A 21,387-nucleotide genomic window follows, 5' to 3' on the forward strand; every position below is an offset into this window, starting at 1 on the left:
TACCGACTTCCTACTTTCTTTAAACTGTGAAATACCTTGTGCAGGTATGGGATGACGACCGTCCTCCTTCGCCTTTCCACCACTTTCTTAGCGGGGAGGTGCCTTTTACCTTTTTAACAAGGGTGCCGGCAACGTCAAACAGCAGAGCACGTGGAAACCCAGCGTCCCCTTGCCTATAGCACTGCGCCTGAAAGCTCTCATGCACCTACATTATGTTTACCGAGAATAGTATATAAGGAGCCGAGCGCGGCCTTGCCGACTCTCTCGGACTGTATACCGAAGACGAAGCACTCTTTCGCCAGCGCTCGACTCTGCGTTTCCTCCGACTACGAAGCCCGAGACGCTCTGTATGCTCATCTTTCATTTACCCCTTCTGGTTCGTTTCTTTTGGGCGAAAGTGCGCCCCATTAAACACTCATTTCAGTTCATTATTCATCGTCTCTTCGCCATCATCCGTGACAATGTTAGGGGCTTTTAGCGAACCGTTATCGCGTTCAGCATATATGTACCGCACCACTGGAGACTTTGGAGCATGCTTTTAAGCGCGCGCCCAAGCGGTACCGCGACCGCGGGGCACGCACTTAACAGCGTGCTTCAAGGGCCCCAGTAGTGCGGTACGCGAAACACGGTAATGGTGTTGCAAAAAGCTCAAGAACGTTTTGCAACACCGTTTCTAACCAAAGAGATGCATCTCAAAGCAGCCCTCAATTTATGGTTATAGTTTCCAACCAAAAAACTAAAACAAAAAAAAAAAAAAAAAGAAAGAGCAGTGGTTTTTAGGATACGCAGCTGCTCTCATACTCGCTAGTCGTCAGCTGCCTTTTTGGCAAATCTCCCACGCCGGTCTTTTTTTCTTCTTCTTTAGTTTGCTTGCACAGGACGGATTTTCCAGGGAGTTGCTTTTATAGTGTCACTGATATTAAAAAAGATGGCGTGTGACAGCGCCAAAAACAGAACTGCATTACAGGCGGTGCATATTCGGGTAGAATAAATCTGCGCTTACATCGTGTTTTTTTTTTTTTTTTTTTTTCAAGCGTTGAAGTTGTTTTGACAAATACGCCGCCGCTATTTTGGCCGCCGACCAGACAACTGCTCGTATCGCCCGTTCCTCTTCGCTCCAATAACCGGTTTTACCTGTCAATCAATATGAGCCGATGCTCATATTCAGTTATGAGCATCGGCCGACGACGTAACCACGCTAAATTTAGCGGGAAAATTAACATCACGTGACCTCAACACCAATTCAGAAAAATGACGTCACAAGACTTGGTGTCACGTCACCTATGAACAAATTCAGTTTCTCCGTCATAATTAGCGGGAAAATTGACGTCACGTGACCTCAGCACCAATTCAGAAAAATGACGTCACATGACTTGGTGTCGCGTCACCATTAACAAATTCAGTTTCTCTGCTAGATTTAGCGGGAAAATTGACATCGCGTGACCTCGACACCAATTCAGTTTCTCCCCAAATTTGGCGGAAAAAATGACGTCACATGACTTGGAGTCACTTGACCTATGAACAAATTTGGTTTCTTCACCAGATTTAGCGGGGAAATTGACGTCACGTGCGGAGGAGGAAATGAGGGTACGGAGGAGGAGGAGGAAAGAAGGAGAAGAAGTAGGGAAGGAGGAGGACAAGGGAAGAGGAGGGTTGGAGGGGGAGGAGGATAAGGGGAGGGAGAGGAAGAGGAGGGGAGGAGGATGAAAGACAGAGGATAAGGAGCAGAGGAGGAGAAGAGGCATACTTTCCCTTCCATACTCTCTCCTCCTCCCCTCCCCCTCTGCTCCTCGTCCTCCCCTCCTAACGCTCCGCAAACCTTTGGTCAGCGGAGTGGAGAAGGAAAGGAGGGTATGGAGGAAAGGAGGGGAGGAGGAGGTTGGGGCATATCCTCCCCTCCGTACCCTCCCCTCCTCAAAAGCTTCGCTCTAGTTTCGCGTTACAGAGATTTGTAAATATCTTTCATTTTTTCTTCTTTTTGTATGTTTTTTTCTTGTCTCGGGGTTTTATAAGTATGACCAATTGCTAGCTAGCGTGCACAATTACCTTTATTATTGCGATCCCCTCTGGCATGATGTTGTAGAGGATATCGAACAGTAGCGGCGTTTTGTCCAGTTGGTCTTTCACAGTGTTCGGTGTTTAGTCAACATAACGTCCGAGGACGATTTGTTTTGTCACCTGCGTGGACCGAGCGCAGGTGCACTGGTTGGATACGAGAAGCGCGTCAGCGTTCGGATGCGAGTCGTGTTCGATAGTTGCTTCACTATACTCCGTTTCACCTTATGTTGTACCGCGGAGAAGGCTAGAAGCGCGTGCTCATATCGTTGGGAGCTGCTTTTAACGCAGGAGAGCTTGTGCCGCTGAGATGTGCCCTAGAACAAGGAGCTCGCGCTTGTAGCCTTTCCTGTGGTACATCATAAGGTGAAACACAGTATAGTTGAAAACACGAGTCCAGCTGAACGCTGATGTGGCGTTCGACTGCGTTCACCGAGCACAGCGGCGGCAAGGTGAACAAACGTTTAATGTTTTTGTGTCCATGGCTTTAGTTGTCAACTTAGCCGCTAGGGGCGAGACGGTTCGATCCTCCGATACCATAGAACCAATTGCCACATTGCGACAATAAGAAATTTAGAAGTTCATTAGAATTTCCCGCTTAAGAGCTTAACCCGCCTGGAAGTCTGATTTTAGTCAAGGTGAAAGCAAGAACATTGTCGACCGTTGATTGTTCGTAGCGCCACAGCTTGAGCGTAATCGACGGTTAAGTGACGAATTATTTTGCTTTTTAATAAGTAAGGTTTGTTTTGAGGAAAGTTGAACTTTTTTATCTTTTGTTGTTAGTGTCGGCGTTTTAGAGGGAGCATTTGCGAAGGCATAGCGGTCGCGGCCGTTTAAGGGGCACTGACACATCAAAATCATATTTTTCTTTTATTAATCCGAAACGATTGGAAACGATGCCCGGGACATTACCCTCAAAATTCAAAACTTGGGAATTCAGTATTTGTGAAGTGAAAAAATAACATTTTCCAAATGCCGAATTCGAAGTTCCCGCGCGATCCGCGCCGGTGCGTTGACGTCAAAAATTGCGGAGTCCTGAGAGCCGACTTTCTTTCACAACTCCGAGCTGTGTTGAATGAGGGCGCCGGCGGACCAAGAAAAACCGGTTTTATACCGTGCGAGCGGTGCCGCCATGCCCAAGCGGCATGTTTTCCGAGGGAGGATACAATTCCAGAAGGCGACATCACACCGGACTCCGATTTTATGTACTTCAAAAAGAAGGGCCGTAGTGCGTTAGCAATTGCGTTAGAAAACATGTTTTACGATTGCCGTTATTAAATCTTATAGAAATGTCGCCTAGAAATCTTCTAAATTTCATGATTCTTGACGTCACGAACCAAAAGAAGCGAGGAGGCGAGAAGCGCGAGAGGAAAATGTTTTCTTTTTTTTACGATGCGTTTTTTTTTTTTTGCGTTGGTATGACTACAACTTGCACTGTTTTTGACAATAAAAAAATACGACCCTTGGGGTGTCAGTGCCTCTTTAAAAAACGTCTCGGGTTTCGGGTGGCTGCACCGACAGATCCCTGGGAGAGCCCGCGCTTGGAGGTGCTTGTGGCATTTAACCAAGCGTGCCTGAGTATAGAGGGTTTCGCCGCTTAGTGCCGAATTGTCGCTTTTTGCCCGATGTAATATTTCAGCTGCTGGCGCCGGTCAGACTAGGAAAAATGCAGGCAATGACTCTAGAAGGAATTTGGTGTTGGCGGTTTAAGCGCGAGGCTGACAGCTTGCCGACCATTGGGTAACAGCGTAACACGTGGGAGGGGTGGAATTTGAAGAGATTAGTCGGCCCCTGAGGGGGAAAGAAGGCCCCCACAAGTCTACAAAAAAAAAGTGCCGAGAGGATTCTCGGAGATCGGATTCGATTCGATTTTGGGAGACCGGTAACAAAAGTGTGGGGTTTAATTTGGGGAAAAATTTGAACTCGCTGTTGAGTTCATCTTGTTTTGTTTCGTAACAAACGTGGCCATACTGGCCGCTATAAAGCCAACCAACGTCGGAATGTGTTCAGCGGGATAAAACAGCTTTTAGTTTTTTTTTTTTTTATTTCCCAGGAGCTTTTATAGGGCGAACCCTATCATCGATCGTCACCATCCTGACCGCCCCCCCCCCCCCCCCCCGCCGCCCCCAACCGAAAAGTTGATTTCGATCAATGAGATCGCGAGTTCGCAATCGGACAACATTATAGTGGCAACGTCTTACCGACATCCGAATAGCGAGAGAGGTCTCGCGGCCTCTGGCGTGCTTCTCCTAAGTACCGGCCGATGTCAGCTTGTGTATACGAAAGCAGAACAATCTGAAATTTGCAAACGAAGCGCTTCGAACGTCAAATAGCAGACAATCACAATTTCAGTCCGGGTCCGATCTCACTTCGCCGCGGTCCAGGGATCGTAAGAGACGATTAATTTTTTTTTTTTCGTTAAGCAATATTGTAATTGTGTTGTGGGCATGTTTATACGGCCAGACGTTAGCACCAATAGCGTTAGGTTCCAGCTGTAGATTTTCTCAATTCAGCGAGTGCGGTACAACCGCTTGCCTAGGGTCTTTAACGTGCACCACGCAGTGGTGATACAGGGCCGCACGCCGGTACGTTGCTCATCCAGATCGGAACGGGCCCCGGGGGTGGGAATTGAGCGCAGGATCACTGAGTTCTGCAGCGAGAGCTCTCGCTCCAGGTGCTCCGAGCTGGGGCGTGCTAGCCCACTCGGCCATCGATCTTCCTCGGTTGGGAGACAGCGTACGCTATTTTTTGTTTGTTTTATTCTCTCCTGCGAATGGCGCTATGTAGCAAACGAACCGCTTTTTCGTTCCCTTTAGCAGACGAACCGTGAACGATCGCCATCTTTGCTCGCTCTGAGAGGCGCGAATTGCATCTCGTTCTCTCTCTCGCGGCGACCGAAACGGGATCATTGATGCGCCCCGCGTGCCATTTCTGCCACTCCGTCCTGAACCAATATCACCTAAAATACAACACCTGCTCATGACGTCATCGTTTGTGGATCACCGACCCACCCCAGCGGCAAACACGCTCAAGTTGGACGAGAGTATACGTCGCAAAGCGAGAGACGCGTGCATCTTGGCGTTGTCGCCTGCTAGCGTCGCGCTCGTATTAAGACGTAGCTTTATATCTACCTACATATCTACACTTAAATCTATAAAAAAATACAATTCACAATTTTTTCGGGCCGGTGCAAACACCAATTGCGTTTTATTTGGCCGTTTCAAAAGATACGTATAGTGTTCTGCGGTGCGTCTCTCGGCATGGCCCGAGCGAATTCCCAAGCCATACACAGTCCTAGTTTTTAATGGATCGCAGTGGCCGCTATACGAACCGTCGGAGACCTCGTGGGTGTCACGTGACCTGGGCATAGCGACGCGCGGGGTAAGTGGCGTAGCAAAGCCAAGCGGCACCCGGGGCCCCTTTGGTATTTCGTTGCACCCGCTCCTCCGCCCGGGCGTAATGAAAGAGGGTGACGCTGGGGCAAACTTCTGCGCCAGTTTGACGTTTTCGTCAGTCACTTCCCATTATTGGTTAGGGGGTTTGAGTGCGCATGTGAGGAAGAAAAAAAAAAGAATTTAAAGTGATAACGTTCTTTGACGCTCTATACTGGGTTTCAGCTATACTGGTGTTCCCCTCAGGAAACGTATATGAAAGGGAACCCGGGCTCCTCGCGGTGCGTTACTAATTTAGGCGTTTATTTAGAAAATGAGGATATGCGTAGGTGCATTTTAGATTAGATATACTTTATCTTGTCAAAACTTACCGCGGTTCAAACGCCCAAAACATCTATTCTTCCCGGGACAACCAAGTTTTGTAAGGACTTCGAGCAGCGTGTATAATTGATGCGCAAATTTTTTTTTGGTTAAAACTAGTATGGTGTTTTTGCATAAACTATACGCTTAAAGGGGCACTGAGTGGTCAATATTATATATATATATATATATAGATTATTCGAAACGATTGTAAACGATGCCTGGGCATTACGCTCAAAATCAGTAACTTGGGAACTCAGTATTTGTGAAGTAAAAAAAACAATTTTCCAAAGCCGTATTTGAACTTCCCGCGCGATCCGCGACAGTGCAGTGACGTCAAAGATTGAGTCGTCCTGCAACTCGAGTTTCTCTCACGCCTCCGTACCGACCCTAAGTGTCGTGTTCGCCGCGTCCCGCAATCAACAACTCTTCTCCATGCCTGCCGCCTGTCGCTGCGAGCAGACGACGCTTAACCTTCGAGTTTGAAGTTATTTTAGAGCCCTTTCAGCGATCTTAAATTGTTTGAAATGGTGCGAGGTCTAAGAGAACGCGCAGTGGACGTTTGTGAGCGACGTGAGGTGCCTCGTCGAGCCGGTTCTGCGTGAAAGGCTGCCCCGGCTGAGTCAGAACCGAAACTACGGTACACAGACACAAAACCCAGTGGTTCCGACCGTTTGACCATTTCCTTTTCGAATTCTGAGAAGTCGTCGGGATCTAAAAAAGAGAACTTCGTCCCATTTTCCGACCCACCGATCATCCTCAGTGCTGCATGCATCGAGCGCCGCCAGCGCCGCCATGTATTCCGAGTAAGAATAAAAAGCCAAAAAGGCGACATCAATGCCAACTCCGTTTTCAGTATTTCAAAAAGAAGGGCCGTACTGCGTTTGGGGTTGTGTATAAATATTCACACAACCCCTATTATTATTATTTTGTTCACAGTAGCAGTGATGACAAAATTTTCCGTGGACAATTATGCGCGGAGCTCCGCGGAGGCTGTCCGCGGTTTGTTTTATGCATTCTTGTACGCTTTGAACATGTCTGCGGACAGTTTTTGGGTGACCCATCTGACAGGGCCGTCATACAAGAAATAAAAAACCCTCGGACAGTGGCCGCGCATGGCTGTCTTGTGTTCGATATATCGATGGCGAGTCAGCGGCATTCGGTTATCGGCGCTACATTTCCCGATCGGTTCGCGGGTGCTGCGAATTTGGTGCACAGAACGGGCGCAAGCGGCGATCGTTACCTATTCGAGAACACTACTTCCTAGACTCTAGAATGCGGCTATGTAAAACTCTGGCGATATTGTTTTGCTCCGTCGCCAATATTTTTTTAAACATTTTTGAAGAACGAAAAAAAGATTGTTGAGCAATTGTGTTGCATACATGAAATGTTGAACGTTGTGGCATCACGTGACATCAGGTCCCGTGACGTCAATTTGCCTATTGAATTGAGCGGGAAAACTGATTTGTTGTCTAGGTCATGTGACGTTAATTTTCCCGCTAAATTTAGTGGGGAAATGGACATCACGCGACCTGATGTCATAAGCCGTATACACCCATTCAACTATTCAACTTCCCCGCTAAATTTAGCCAAGAAACTGAAGTGGTGTCTATGTCTGTGACGTTCCATAATGCAACACTACACGCGATGCATTATGGGACGTCACAGACTTATACACCAATTCAATTTCCCCACTAAATTTAGCGGAGAAACTGAATTGGTGCTTAGATCCGTGACGCCCCATAATGCAACACTGCACGCGTTGCATTATGGAACGTAAGAGGCCACAGCTTCACGAAACCCGGAGCAACTAAACAAAAAACGTTTCACGTTAAAAAAAAGTTTTTTTGCGGTTTTATTTAAAGCGAAACTAAACCGCTTCTGTATTACAGTAAAAACACTTATATCGTCTACACATGGCCCACGCGATTACGAATATCGAGATTAATATTTTTTAGTTTGGTGCACGGGGCTGCAGAAAGTCTGTTTCAAAGTACCGCTGAAGCATCGCTTTCCCGGAGCGTTACGTCATCAAAGGAGTTTCTGGAATCTCTGCTTTCGCCCATCTTCAGCTCCTATCAAGACTATGCACGTGCCAATGTTACTAGATTACCTCAGTTGGTGTAACCACCTCCTCGGACGGGGTACCCCCCCCCCCCCCCCCCCCCCCCTTCACTCACTTCAGTCCGCCTCCCGTCGTTTGAAGCGCCATCTAGGTTTTCGTTTCATAACTGTGTGTTCCATAGAATGCGGTGGAACGCCATCTACTAGACGCTTCGCTTCGAAACGTAAGTATACCATAGAATACACTGTAGTTACCGTAGCAGCCGTCCGGCGCGTCGATCGATGGGAGGCGGGTCGTGGTGAGTGAAGGGGGTACTTACTCGTGCAAGCAGCGTCTATGAGGAGTTACTAACTGTGCTAATCTATAACGTTGGCACGTACACTCTTGTTATTTTCAATAAAAGGTTCAAAAAAGACGTCACGACTGATGTCAGTGCGGGGAAATTTACCTTTCAAGCTTGCAATTGCACGCGCTGCCCACACGAGCGACACGTGGTTGCCTGCCGAAAGATTCTTTATGACGTAACAACTGCTCGAAGGTTTTTCGTGTTTCCTCGTGTTTCGTTACATCTCCGGGGCAAACGTGACGTTCAGATTCCCGGGATAAAAATACTCTACAATTCACCCCTTACTAATTTTTTTTTTTTGTTCTTTAAAGGACCTCTCCAGCTTCCCTTTAAAGCTTCAGAGAAGTGGCAACAATCATTTTAACCAACTAGGTGATCGAGCAGTTGTTGCTATGAAGTCGTAGCTGGTTTGGTGGGTTATATTAATTCGCAGTGAGAACGTTACGTAACGTAGTTCATGAGAGAAATCAAGTATCGCCATTAGTGCGACGTGACGGCGTCCGCGACGCCTTTCTGTGCGTCTGTCGACGCCGGCTAAAGCAGTGAATCTCAGTGACCTCTTGTTTTATTATTCGTGCGTATGTGTTTATGTATTTTTGCGTATTTTACTGCGCACTTTGACGTGTGCTAAAAGGAAGTATTGTTGCATATTACTTTTGGCTGCAAAGTGTTTATTGGAGACAGCCATTCGTAAAACTGAGGCATGAGACTTGGTGGGTTTCAGAAAAAAAAATGAGTAGATTTGGGAAAAATGGGGAATTGGGGGATTTTCGGATATTCGGGGGCAAAATTGGAAATAATAAATGGGGACCACGCGGAACATCGGGGAATCCTTGGGAATGTTGGGTAAAATAAGGGACTAGGTATTTTGCGGAAGTTGTGGAATTGAGAAGTTTCGTACTAAAAGAATAGGAACAGTCGTTGAGTTGAGATCGACTTACCGCATTTTTTTCTGCGCGTGCTGGAAACTCTCGGCCACGAAGTAAGTGGGCTGGTACTCCGTGATGGGGTATTTCTGCTCCCCGGTAACACAAGGATCGAAGGGCTTCATCTCCGGTTTGCCGCTCAGGCAGTACTACGGATCAAACGAAGGATTCCGATAAAAATCAGCCTGCTGCCTCGAAATGCTGCGATCTGGTATCCACCGCTTTTATCCGGCGAGAGCGATATGTGGCAGCTAAAGTGTTTTTTTTTCTTCATTATACTGAAACATGAGTAACGGAGTAGAGAATACAATGGTGCAAGGCGCGATACATATTTATAAAGCAGCGTCCACGAGAAAACTCACGCAACACTCAATCTCAAGGTTACGAAACTGTTTCCGCTATGACTGTTACCTTACTTTCTCTTTAAAGGGGATGAATATTTTGCAGACACACTGGTATTCAGTGAGATCAGTGCGTACTGCTTCCTAGTGCCTCTCATGGTAAACCCCGTGGAGCGTCACTCCTAAATTGCAACCTTTAAACTTGAAACTTGCAGAGATGGCTGTAATGACATTAGTGTAATGGAATTACAGTAATTAAATTACTTTTTGAAGTAATGAGTAATGTAATGAATTACTTCTGTAGGCTAGTAATGGAGTAATGTAATTAATTACTTTCAGGCAGTAATTTCGAGAAAATTACTCATTACTTTTGAAATTACTTTTGTCCTAAATTAGGAAATTCGTTTGCAAGCTTTAAGAAAGGAGAAAAAAATATTTGTTCTCGTCTTTGCAGTGTCAAAAACGCTCTCGTGACGTGTGTCACGCCCCTCGCTCAAACGCCCTTATAGGGAGTATTCACTGGCGGCCATATCCCTGTGCGCTGCTGCTGAGCGCGTGCTGACGGCGAGCTTCCGCAGTCCTTTTGGAGCGTGCATTTAGCACCATCAATGTTGCCGGGCTTAGCAAGCTACTAATGTGAGCTCGTTCTGAGCATGCGCTCTAAACATCGCCCACAAATATGGCGTCCAGTGAATACCTCCTATTGAGTCGCGGGGGCCGCAGCCTCCACAGCTCGCCAATTAATCGTGAAACGGAGTATAGCAGAGTTATTTGCCTGCCTTTTCGCTCGCATGCACGTCCCCCGTAGTCTTCACGCTCTCCACAGTCCTCTACTATAGCCTGTTCTATACAGCCAGTTCCCGGCATTCCTTTTGACACCGTAGACGGCACGGCGCGTTTACCAAAAAGATATATTGGCGTTCAATAGAAAAATGAAATCGCGACAGTTTAATTTAACTCGAAGTTGTCCTCTGGCGAAGGAAATGCAGCTTCTTCACCTCGAGTTCCCCGAACGAGGACAGCAACCCGGCACCATAAGCCTTCAGCTGACCGTCCTGGTTGCAGACGCCAAATTCCACCGTGAACCAGTAGCACTGTGGGAAAGAGGAGAATACATCAGCAACAACTAACGAGCTATTCAGAAAGCGCCCACTCAAAATCTGAAAATAGTCCCGAAAAATAAAAGAGGAGGATGGGGCGTTTGTTTAAGAGGTGTCAAAAATGGCACCAGATAAGGTGGGCTTCACCGGTTTGCCCTGGAGTACTGAGAAGTGGTGGCGGCTTTCTTGAGGGATCTATACTTGTAATGATCACATTGCTGCGTAAGGGCTCATCTTCCAATGCCCCGGAGTTAATAGTTTCGACACTAGTAATAACTGTGAAAGATGTGTCTTCCGGCAATACCCGCCGGGAGACCCAACCTTACAAAGGATCGTCTCCGGGCGGGAATCGAGACACTGAAGGGCGGTCGAATCCCAACTGCAAAACGGGTCAAAGAACCAAACCATTTTTTTTTGTATATAGGTAATTTCCGGAGCTTTTCGTGAATCGAAAGTGTGCGGTAGTGATTAAATGACGGAGCTAGCGCACCGGCAACCCGCAAATTGGGGGGAAGGGGGGGGGGGGGGGGGTGGCGAAGGTCGAGGGGATTGTTTGTTGTATTGGCTACAGTAAGAAAAAGAAAACGCGGAGGAGTGGACGGGATGAGAGAGAAAGAAATAGTGTCTTTTGTGAAAGTTTTTATACTCTGTTTCACCTTATGATGTGCAGCAGGGAATGCTACAAGCGCGAGCTCCTTGCTCTAGGGCACGTCTTTGCGGCACAAGCTCTCGTGCACTAAGGGCTGCTGCCAACGCTATGAGCTCGCGATTCTAGCCTTCGCTGCGGTACAACAGAAGGTGAAACGGAGTATGCTAACTTCGAGGAGGAGAATACAACAAAAGCGACTTCCCCCCCTTGTCTGTTTGTAGGATTCCCGGAAAGCGATTTGCGCACTTGACTCTCATGATGGCTCCCGCACACGCTTTATGAGGAGTGCGAGGAGGGTAGAGGTCGCTCTCTCCTGATGGGCTACTGCGAAATCCGGGCACGTCCGGGTCTCGAAAAGTTGAACATTTTCAACTTTTTATCCGTCCTTCCGAACACGAAAAAGGTAACCGTTGACGTCACTTGCGAGTTTTGGTCGTTCCCGCACGACGGGATTCAGGGTTGAATTAGACCGCCTGTCACTCACTTCATCTGACACTAGCGGACATTTTTTTTATATATATATATATATATTTCCTGTACAAGGAGCGGCTGTGGTTAGCATAATTATCGTTAGTATACATGTAGTCGTGTTACTTTGTCGCACCAATGGTGGGAGCTGCTTGAAACACGCTGGACGTACTTTCTTTGCCTTCCGACTTTGTCCATACACATAAATTGTTTCTGACATCCACCTGATTACGGAGCATAAACAGAGTACAGCTTCATTCAAGTCTTCATGTTCGTACTCAGCTTGGTCATTTTTTTTTTTTTTTTTTGTGTGGTACCATTTACAAATGAAGTTGGGATGTGAACCGTACCGTCGCGAGACGTTCGATGTAGTCGTCCGGAGCCCCGAGGGAAGCCAATCCAATTTCCTGGGAAAATCTCGCAAAGCTCGGGTCGGCAAACAACGGAGCATGTCCCAGGAGTTCGTGGCAAATGTCCCTGCATTAAAAGACAAAACAAAAAGGAACAAACGCTTATACACATTAAAATACTGTCTTCTTTTAGCAAGTCGCCGAGCAGAAAAAGTTCAGAGGATAGCCAACGAAAGTCGCTTTATAAGTATACCCGCATGATCTGTTTGTTTATTTGTATAGGGAGTATTCACTGGCGGCCATATCCGTGTGCGCTGCTGCTGAGCGCGTGCTGACGGCGAGCTTCCGCGGTCCTTTTGGAGCGTGCATTTAGCACCATCAAGGTTGCCGGTCTTAGCAAGCTATTAATTTGAGCTCGTTCTGAGCATGCGCTCTAAACATCGCCCTCAAATATGGCGTCCAGTGAATACCTCCTATACTGAGATTTCGCGAGAAAAGAGATCTCTGTTTGTTTTATTTTGGTCGGCTTAAATAAATTATGCCTCGCAGAAAGCTGGAAGTCCGTGAGGATGTTACGCTGGCGGTTGTTACAGAACGCAAAAGTTTTGAGTACATGATGTTACCTGCATCAAAGGATAAAAGGGAGAAACAAAGTCCACTATGAGCAGACATCCAGCTGAGCCATGCTATCGTCAAAACAAGATGATTACAACGTGGCCCACCTGTAGCATCTATTCCAACGAAAAAAGGTTTGTAAGCGAGAAAAGAAAAACAATATTATCTCACATTCTGACAAGTGCATGCTTTTCGCTGATATAAATGCCACGTGCGTCCAGAATTCGAGTTCTTGTTTTGATGGTTTTAGGTTTATGTGGACGTCGGTTCAGAGAAATTTCGTTTTACTCAATTATATTTTGGTCCCCAGTAACGTCATGTTCTCAAACATTTGGCGTTCTAACCCGATTGCCGTGCGTCGCACTCGAACGGATCTTAAGCTTTTTGAGATGAAGAGTTGTTTACGCGGGGATAATAACACAATAATTATACAAATTGCACGTCGCTCTCATTTAAGCGGAAATGAAGAAATATCTTAACCTGTTCCTAAAGTCCCCACCACCCCCACATCTCTCTCTCAAACACGCACGTACGCACGCAAATACAAACACGCACACACGCACACGCACGCGCGCGCACGCACGCACGCGCACAAACGCGCACCCTCAGATGAGATGAACAAGAACGTAAATTTGAACGAACGCAAATTGTTGATGTGAAACTAAAACCATTGAAAGACCTCCGTCACGCGCTTTCTCATTTGCGGGTCGCTCTTACTTATGCGGAGATACTTACATATCTTATCCAATTCAAAAACTTCACCTGAAAACTTCGAAAAGCTCGGATCGGTAAACAACAGAGCATGTCCCACAGGTTCGTGGCAAATCTTCATGCGTTTAAAAGAGCAAACAAAAGAAACCAACAAACGCGTATACATATAAAAAGAATACTTTCCGCTCGTAGCAAGTCGCCGACCAGAAGAAGTGCAGAGGATAGCCAACGAAAGTGGTTTCCTAAGTCTCTCCGCACGATCCATTTATTTATTTAGGCACTGGGCGTTCCCGAGTAAATACGTAACGCGTCGCAGGAAGCTGGATCTTCGTAGGAGCTCGACGCTGGCGGTTGTGATCAAGGGCGAATGTTTGAGAACATGATGTTATTTGGATCGAAAGACAAAAGAGAAAGACGAAAGTCCTCTATGAGTCGATGTCCAGCCAAGCCTAATATCGCCGAAACAAGAAATGCGGCGGGGCATTAATACCAGTGAAAAAGAAGTTTTGTCAGCATTTTGATTCAAGGAACGTCATTTTTCTCAAACGTTCGCGCTATACCCGACCTCTGTGCACCATATTCTCACGCAGTTCGAGCTTCCTGCAATGCATAGTTTATTGACGCGGTGATAATGACGCACGTTAATTACACAAATTTGCGCGTCGCTTTTATTTAAAGGGCCACTCCGCTCCATTTTTGTTTTGTTTAAAACATTGCAGTCCTCTTCTATATCACGTGGGTAAACCACATGTCAAATATTATGACCTAGTTCTCTCTAAACGATTCTTAAACGGTCCGGCTGACCTTCCAACGCTTCAAGTTGCCGATATCGGCAGCGTACTCAAGGCTACGGTGCTGCCAACAGCAACAGTCATCACCATTGCCCTATTTTTTTGTTTTTACTTCTCCGGGCAACCGTAACGGGTGACGTCAGCAACGTTTCCTCTCTCTGCTGAGCGCCGTCCACGTGATCGGCATAAAGGCCCGACCACACTGGCGTGAACGGCGCCGCCGGGCGGCGCCGCCGGGCGGTACCGCCCAGAGCCGTATATTGGGAGAGTTTGGCCATTCATTGGTATCAATGGGGCGAAAATCTATTGGTCGAATAGTTGATTGACAGGCCGCTCGTGGCCAATCACAAGCCGCAAAACCTCCCCTAGCGGCAGTCGTGAGCCTCAAAAGTAAAGCAGGGTTCGGTAATTTCATTTTAGCGTCGCTAGAGTTAAAAAAGTTAACGCTCGGTGACTGAAAACTTGGTGCATGTGAGCTTTTCGTCATAGCCTTCTTTAATGGTAGAATAAACGAATGCGCACGCGGACACGTGCGTTGAAATAACGTAAACAAAAGTTTGTGTAGCCGCGGGAGTTCCGCCGTTCCGGTCTTGTTTGAAAAATGGGTCGTTGTTGTGCTCTGAAGTGCCGGAACAGAGCTTCCAGGGGAATTCGCTTGTTCAAGCTGCCGAAATCCCCGAGGAGACGGAAACTGTGGCTTTCAGGAATCAAGCGTGGCGCGGGGTGGAAATTTCCCGACAGAACGTACCTTTGCGAGGTGAGGTATTGTTCATTGTTAATAATGTGACGCGAGCACGGTGGACGCGAGTGCACTGTGACAAAACCGTGTATTTTGTGATCTATTCTCTACTGCCGTGGAAGCGTCCTGTGCGCTTTCGCTTCACCGCAGAAAGACGAGTGGTTCAGGCCTGTGGCGGTCGTGCGATGATGGATTTGTAAGATCGCGTATTTTGAAAGCGTGAGCCTCTCGTCAGCGGAATAACTGTACTGTGACGCGAGCGGCTGAATACAGTTTTGACGTCTACCAAAACGTTATTCGCTGCAGGACCACTTCGAGCCCTCCCAGTTCCAGACGAGGTGCTCTGACGGCTGGAGGAGGCTAAAAGCCACAGCTGTTCCGAGCTTGTTTCTGCATTCTGAAAGTCAAGTGAGTCCGTGTAACGAGGATACGTGAGATTTTTGTTTTTTTGGTATTTACCTAGATTATGAGAGTGAATTAAAAGCAATAATTTATCTTGTGTTAAGATGTTTTTACTGATATGATTTGAAAGACGCACAGGTGACCTATAATAATGTGGACTTGGTAGGCTGTTGACATCTCTGTTCCATGTCAGAGACCTTTTTTTTTTTTTTAAATCGGAGTGGTTCTTGTGCAAGAGTGCATGAGACACCATCATTCAGTGTTGCAGCCTGACACAGCACAAAACCCCGCCTCATGGAAATGTAAGTCAAAACCCAATAACTCATATTCTGTTGCTTCTATTAAGTTAATGCATGAGGCATTCATCAATCTCAGCTGCCTTGTAATGTTATGACAGCCTCACCAGCTAAGTATCTGTCATGGTTCTTGCATGGCTTAGAGTGATCTCGTGAGGTGGGCAACACCCAATGGACCATTTGCAGAATTAGTGGTTTGAGAATGCATGGCTAAAAGACGAGAGTTCCCTGGCCGCAGGCACGTCCACTGCGTCCCGTTGGCTTATTGTGTCGCAGTGACTTAGATAGAGCTCCCCCAAAACCACTTTTGTCCCCCTTGAGGATTATCTTTCACCCCGAGGTAAATACAAAGAAGCCTTCGTCCCTCTCTGCTCGGCCAGCATGAAGAGAGAAAGGGCGACAAATCCATTTATTCTCGAACCCATATTTCTGCAAAACGAGGATTCTCCTACCGTGTTTGCAGCAACCAGCGGCCAGGACCTCCGGAGCGACCCTGCAGGTCGGCCTGCTGACGCAGCCGCTCCCCACCACCAGCGGGGCGTGCTTCGTAAGCATCTTCCAGGGTCCTGCGTACCCCCGTGTAGCAATACCACCACGCTCTTCGCCGCAGGTGACCAGTGACAACCAGCGCGGCCAGGCCAGCTCAGCTGCCCGCGGCACCTTGGTGTCAGCACACTCCACCAGCTGGGTATGTGGTTCTTGCACGGCTTGGAGTGATCTTGTGAGGTGGGAATCACCCGATTCTCATACCGTGTTTGCAGCAACCAGCAGCCAGGACCTCTGGAGCGGCCCTGCAGGGCGGCCTGCTAACGCAGCCGCTCCCCACCACCAGCGGGGCGTGCTTCGTAAGCATCTTCCAGGGTCCTGCGTACCCCCGTGTAGCAATACCACCGCACCCTTCGCTGCAGGTGACCAGTGACAACCAGCGCGGCCAGGCCAGCGCAGCTGCCCTCGGCACCTTGGTGTCGGCGGCCTCCACCAGCTGGGTATGTGTCATGGTTCTTGCACTGCTTGGAGTGATCTCAAGGTGGGCAACACCCAATTCTTGTACCGTGTTTGTGGCAACCAGCGGCCAAGACCTCTGAGCGAACCCTACAGCCTCTTTCTCCATCATCCGTTTTACCTAGGCTTACTGAAGATGTCTTTTTTCAGATGAGCCGGAAGATCAAGCAGCTGGAGAACGAGAATCATCGCTTGGTGAGGCAGGCTGCCTTACAAAAGACAAGGGAAGCGACATTCCGGTCTCACTTGCACAAGTTCTTCACTGCGGACCAACTGGCAGCTCTATCGAGATCCAGCAACAGGGGGTCCAAGTGGTCTAATGAGACGGTGAAGAAGTCGCTGCAGATGCGATTTGCATGTGGCAGCTTGGGCTACGACTTGCTACTGGAGGGGAGCTTCCCATTGCCGTCGTCTAGAACTCTGGGGCGGCGGCTTGAAGGCAAGTTTGTTGTCAGGCCACTCAAATGCTTCAAAGCTCCCTGTTGATTATTTGCAGATATAATATCCTTGTTAGTAACTGTAGTGTTTTTGTATTTTACACAATTTATTTTTAAATGATAAGTTGGTGTCATGGTTCCTTTTTCACTTAGTTGCAGTGTGGTATGAAGGGGTAGATTATTGATATTGTGTTGGAATGATTCTCTCATCGCAGGCATACAGCACTAGTTTGACCTCAGTATCTTGCACGCGTCGAGATGTGAATTCAAGTTTAGAGGGGGAGTGTTTCCTTCACTCCCAATTTTTGTAACCTTGCTGATGCGACCATGGAGGTAATTATGCTGACGGTGTCTAGGAGAGCACCCTGTGGTGATGATGGTCGAATGAGGCTTATGGATTCCATACGAGCACTGCATGAACACTTGACTTGGGTTCGTGACAATAAGTGCCTCGGCAAACATTTGGGCAGCTCATGACTAATCTCTGCACACGAATGGCCAAAATTAAACATTGTTTACAGCTCAGCACATGCTGCACATGTTGCCATCCCCAGCCTATGGCTATACACAGTTCTCACGTGACGTCATTCTAGTCACCATTCCCAGGTACTAAGCGTCCCATTAATGTAGTGGAAGGTAGGTCTAATCTGCACCCCGTGATTGGCGCGGCCCTACTAGAATAAAACGTCATCATCTCACCTACCAATCGTGTGTGTCCTGTGTCCTGTGATGTCGAGATCGCTCTAGCGCTCTTATCAGTTGCCCTTGGGACTCGCGATGAGTTGGCTGCGTGCCGTTCGTTCGGTGATGTGCACAGTTTCTAAGTGCTGGCAAAGTCGCGATTGCAGCGAGTTAGCGCAGTTGAGTGCGCTTCTTAACGAGCACCGGTGTGCTGTGCAGAAGCGACACTTACAGAGAAAACACCGTGATCGTGCGTATTTCGCAGGCACTGCGATTGTGCATTGAGTGGAAGGCACACCTCCAGAGAAGAAGAGGTCACGCGCGTGTGCGACGAATGCAGGAAAACATTGTAATGTAGCGTAATGATTGTTCATGTTCCTGGTCAATATAAGTGCTTACCTCAAGGCCAAAAAAAAAAAGAAAAAACTGGCTTTCACCATGAATATGTGTTACTCTACAATTGAGGTTCCGTCAAGCAGTGTGCATCATTGCTCATCATTTCTTTAGTCTAAGATTTAAAACGAATATTTGGGTATAGCAAGAGGACTGACAAATCTCTCATCTACTTACAATCTCTATGTAGGGCTCAGAATTAACTGAGCCTTGGCAGTGGGTAGGCAGATACTTGAGAATAACCTAAATGAAACCAGCTAGATTTTCCTTTACAAAGTATAATCATTGCTCACATGCTGAGTTTGTGCACTAGAAAGCTATCTCTACAGGAAAAATGCTGTTGACAAGGAGAACTAAATGACAAGCTTCATTTGTTGCTTCGATTAACAACTGCAGAATTTACGCACATCCTTGAGAACGTGAACAAAACATACTCAAAATTACTCTTGTCTAACCTGATTTCAGTGGATTACTGTGTGCCCCTTGATATTAGGTGTTTTAGGTATGATAGTCTTTATATCATATCTAAAATGACTTTTTATTCATACTCGTTCACACTCATCCATCACTCAATTACTATAATGTTTTGAAAAATGTGTACTAAGGTAAGAGTGCTAAGCTAAGTTAGCATGTAGCTTAGCTTGTTTGTAGCTAGCTAAGCTAGTTACACACGACTGGAAGCTAACTTAGGTTAGCTTCCAAGCTAAGCTACCTTCCGCCATCTTGACATCAACACTGTCAAGATGGCGGAAGCTGAGCGCAATGGCAGTATCAGAAAGGCACCGCAAGTATTCAATATGCGATTCGAAATTATTCGACCCAAGTCACTATTAGCTTCTTATTCGCTTGAAACATAAAATTCGTTATTCGCACATGCCTGCTTAAGGGGAAACTAAAGCGGTTTTGTACCTTTAAAAAACACTTGCATCATCTTCATATGGCCTCCAGTATCACGAATATTAAAATTATTTGTCAATTTGAGGCCCGGAGTAGCCATCAAAGCATTTTGACCATAGCGCTGAAGCCCCGCCCTCCCGAGGTGTAAGAAGCTAGGAGGAAATTTCTGAGAGACAGCAGCGTCGCAACAAGGATCCTTGGAATCTCTGCAGCTATTGCAAGCTTATTTGAGTGGTCGACAAATTGTGTGCGATTCACCTCATGCTCACGATTTTCGCTCGCCTGTTTGTTTTGACGTAAGTTTAGTACACCTATAAACTTTCATAAAAGATTTAGCGGATGTTGGTCAGGCGTGAAAGATTGTAGCGGGAACTAGGCGTCTGTAGCAGATGACGCACCATTTCACGAGAATAAAAAAAGCACTGCATTGGGCAAGGCTGGTTGGTCACATGTGCCGGAACACTGCACGAGAGATGGTGCTTGAGCTTCGGTGGCCAGGTGAAAGTTCTTGACGTGACATCATGCTGAGTGAATTTTTGAAATATTTCTTTGCGTTGGGTGATACTTCTTGAGCAAATAGTGCATATTCAAATTTGCAGGATACAAATACGGAAGAATTTACCTCTAATTTTTTTTGGAGAACCTCTTTAGCTTCCCTTAAAGTGTTTTCAACAAAATCAGTCAGTGGTTCACAAATCGGAGTCGGTGACACTTTTAGCAACGCACAGCTACCAAAGTAACCATGGAGTGTACTTTACTTCAGCGCTGGCACTCATCACCTTTGCTCGTGAAGTGGAACTGCCAACTTTAAGAGAGTGGCAAAAACTCATAAAAAACCAGCAAAAACCATTCGTATGGACAACAGGAATGGAAGTTAGCAGCCTTTTCTTCGTTTAGTGCCCATGCTGTTCTTTTATTGACTGAGGGGGAAGTTTCAAATCATTGATTCCTTCAGTCCAGTTTACCAAACATTGCATACACTTGATGATCTAAAGCAGTTCTGTGTTTGTAGGTGAGCACTGCCCTACGGGTCCTCAGTCACTCCACGGCCACTGCCCTGCGCTTCCTGGTGGAGAATCATGGCTGGAGCACCAACTTCCTCACCACGGCTTGGTTCTTGGAACAGGTCAACAAATGGTTTGATCTTATGAGCAGCAGGCACCCAGTCCTTGCGATCAGCAGGCAAAATGAGGCCTGCTACAAGAACACCCTTGACTTTCTGGTCAAATTTAAGGATCTTTTTCTCCCCCTCACTATTGGGGATGGGGCGTTCAAGCCAGTGCAGGTGGGGGTAATCCTCTCTACTAAGTCCATTCTGGACCTGCAGCAAAGTCTCATTGAGAGACATTCTTTTTCATTTGTGCTCACATCCAGATTCACGCAGGACTGCCATGAGAACTTGTTTTCGGTAGTGCGACAGGGCAACCCTATCACAACTTCTTGGAGTTTAAGATGACCTTGAAAATCATCACACACTCGCAGTACCTGAAGGCGTCCAAGGCAGGGTCCTACGAACTGGACGATGCCTCCTTTTACCTGGCTGACCTCGCAGACTTGGATGTACAACCTGCTGTGCCCACCGACATTTTTCTTGAGGAGGTAGAACTCACCATGTCACAACCTGAGGAGGATAGCTTTGACTATTACGCGGGTATGTGGTACGAAGAGTTGTAAAAAATAATGCTACATGTGACACGTGTGCTGCAGCTGTTCGAGTCCCCATGGCACCTGGAAATACCCTCCTCAGGCTAAAGAGTTATGTCCCTGACGCTCTGACCTGCCCCTCTGAAGCTGCACGCGCCCTCTTCACAATTTGTGAAAGTGTCTTTCGCAGCCTCATTGCGGATTTGATGCATGCACGGGGCATCCTGGACGGCCTATCGGCGAGGATGGCTGCAGAGAGCCAATGTGTTCAGCTGCCCAACTGCCATGAAATCAAAATGAAGCTCATCAGGCGATTCTGCCATGCACGGCTGCAACTGTTCCTGCGGGAAAAAAGTCGCGAGTTGGCGGCTGGGGCAGCTGAACGCAGGGACTTCGGCAGTCGATGGCAGGACCTCGGAGAACTAATTAGTGTTTTAGATTGCCTTAGTTGATGAAACTGGTGTCCCGTTCTCATTTGTTTTTTACTTTGCTTTCTTCTTTGTGTTAAGGGCAGCTTTCAATTTTTGCGTTCCTTGTTTACCGAGACACTTCTGAATTTTTTTTACTCTTGCAACGGTTGTTTGTGCGAGGCCCTTTTTCTTGTGATCTCCATGTAAGCCTACGTGAAGCCTCTGCATTCTTTTTATGCTTGCTACACATGTTTGTGGGAAGTTTCTTGTGCTGTGCTTGTAAGCATCTGTAATTTTTTTATGCTTGCTACGGGTCT

General features: G+C 47.1%; 1 protein-coding gene and 1 long non-coding RNA gene across 2 annotated transcripts in view; one reads left to right on the forward strand and one right to left on the reverse strand.

Annotated features, from left to right (window-relative positions):
• Positions 1-21,387, reverse strand: part of LOC8053492 (protein henna) — a 146,734-nt gene that overhangs the window by 11,270 nt on the left and 114,077 nt on the right. The window contains exons 9-11 of the mRNA XM_042293311.1: positions 12,053-12,179; positions 10,484-10,579; positions 9,160-9,293 (exon numbers count right to left, since the gene is read on the reverse strand). Coding sequence (XP_042149245.1) covers positions 9,160-9,293; positions 10,484-10,579; positions 12,053-12,179 — 357 coding nt within the window. The remainder of the gene's footprint in view (positions 1-9,159; positions 9,294-10,483; positions 10,580-12,052; positions 12,180-21,387) is intronic.
• Positions 14,550-16,116, forward strand: LOC120838247. The gene is made up of 3 exons (XR_005715057.3): positions 14,550-14,926; positions 15,215-15,316; positions 16,070-16,116. It is a non-coding gene; the product is annotated as an uncharacterized LOC120838247 (long non-coding RNA).

The sequence above is a fragment of the Ixodes scapularis genome, unplaced genomic scaffold (genome assembly GCF_016920785.2).
Source record: "Ixodes scapularis isolate PalLabHiFi unplaced genomic scaffold, ASM1692078v2 PGA_scaffold4__175_contigs__length_147842914, whole genome shotgun sequence".
Lineage (NCBI taxonomy): Eukaryota > Metazoa > Arthropoda > Arachnida > Ixodida > Ixodidae > Ixodes > Ixodes scapularis.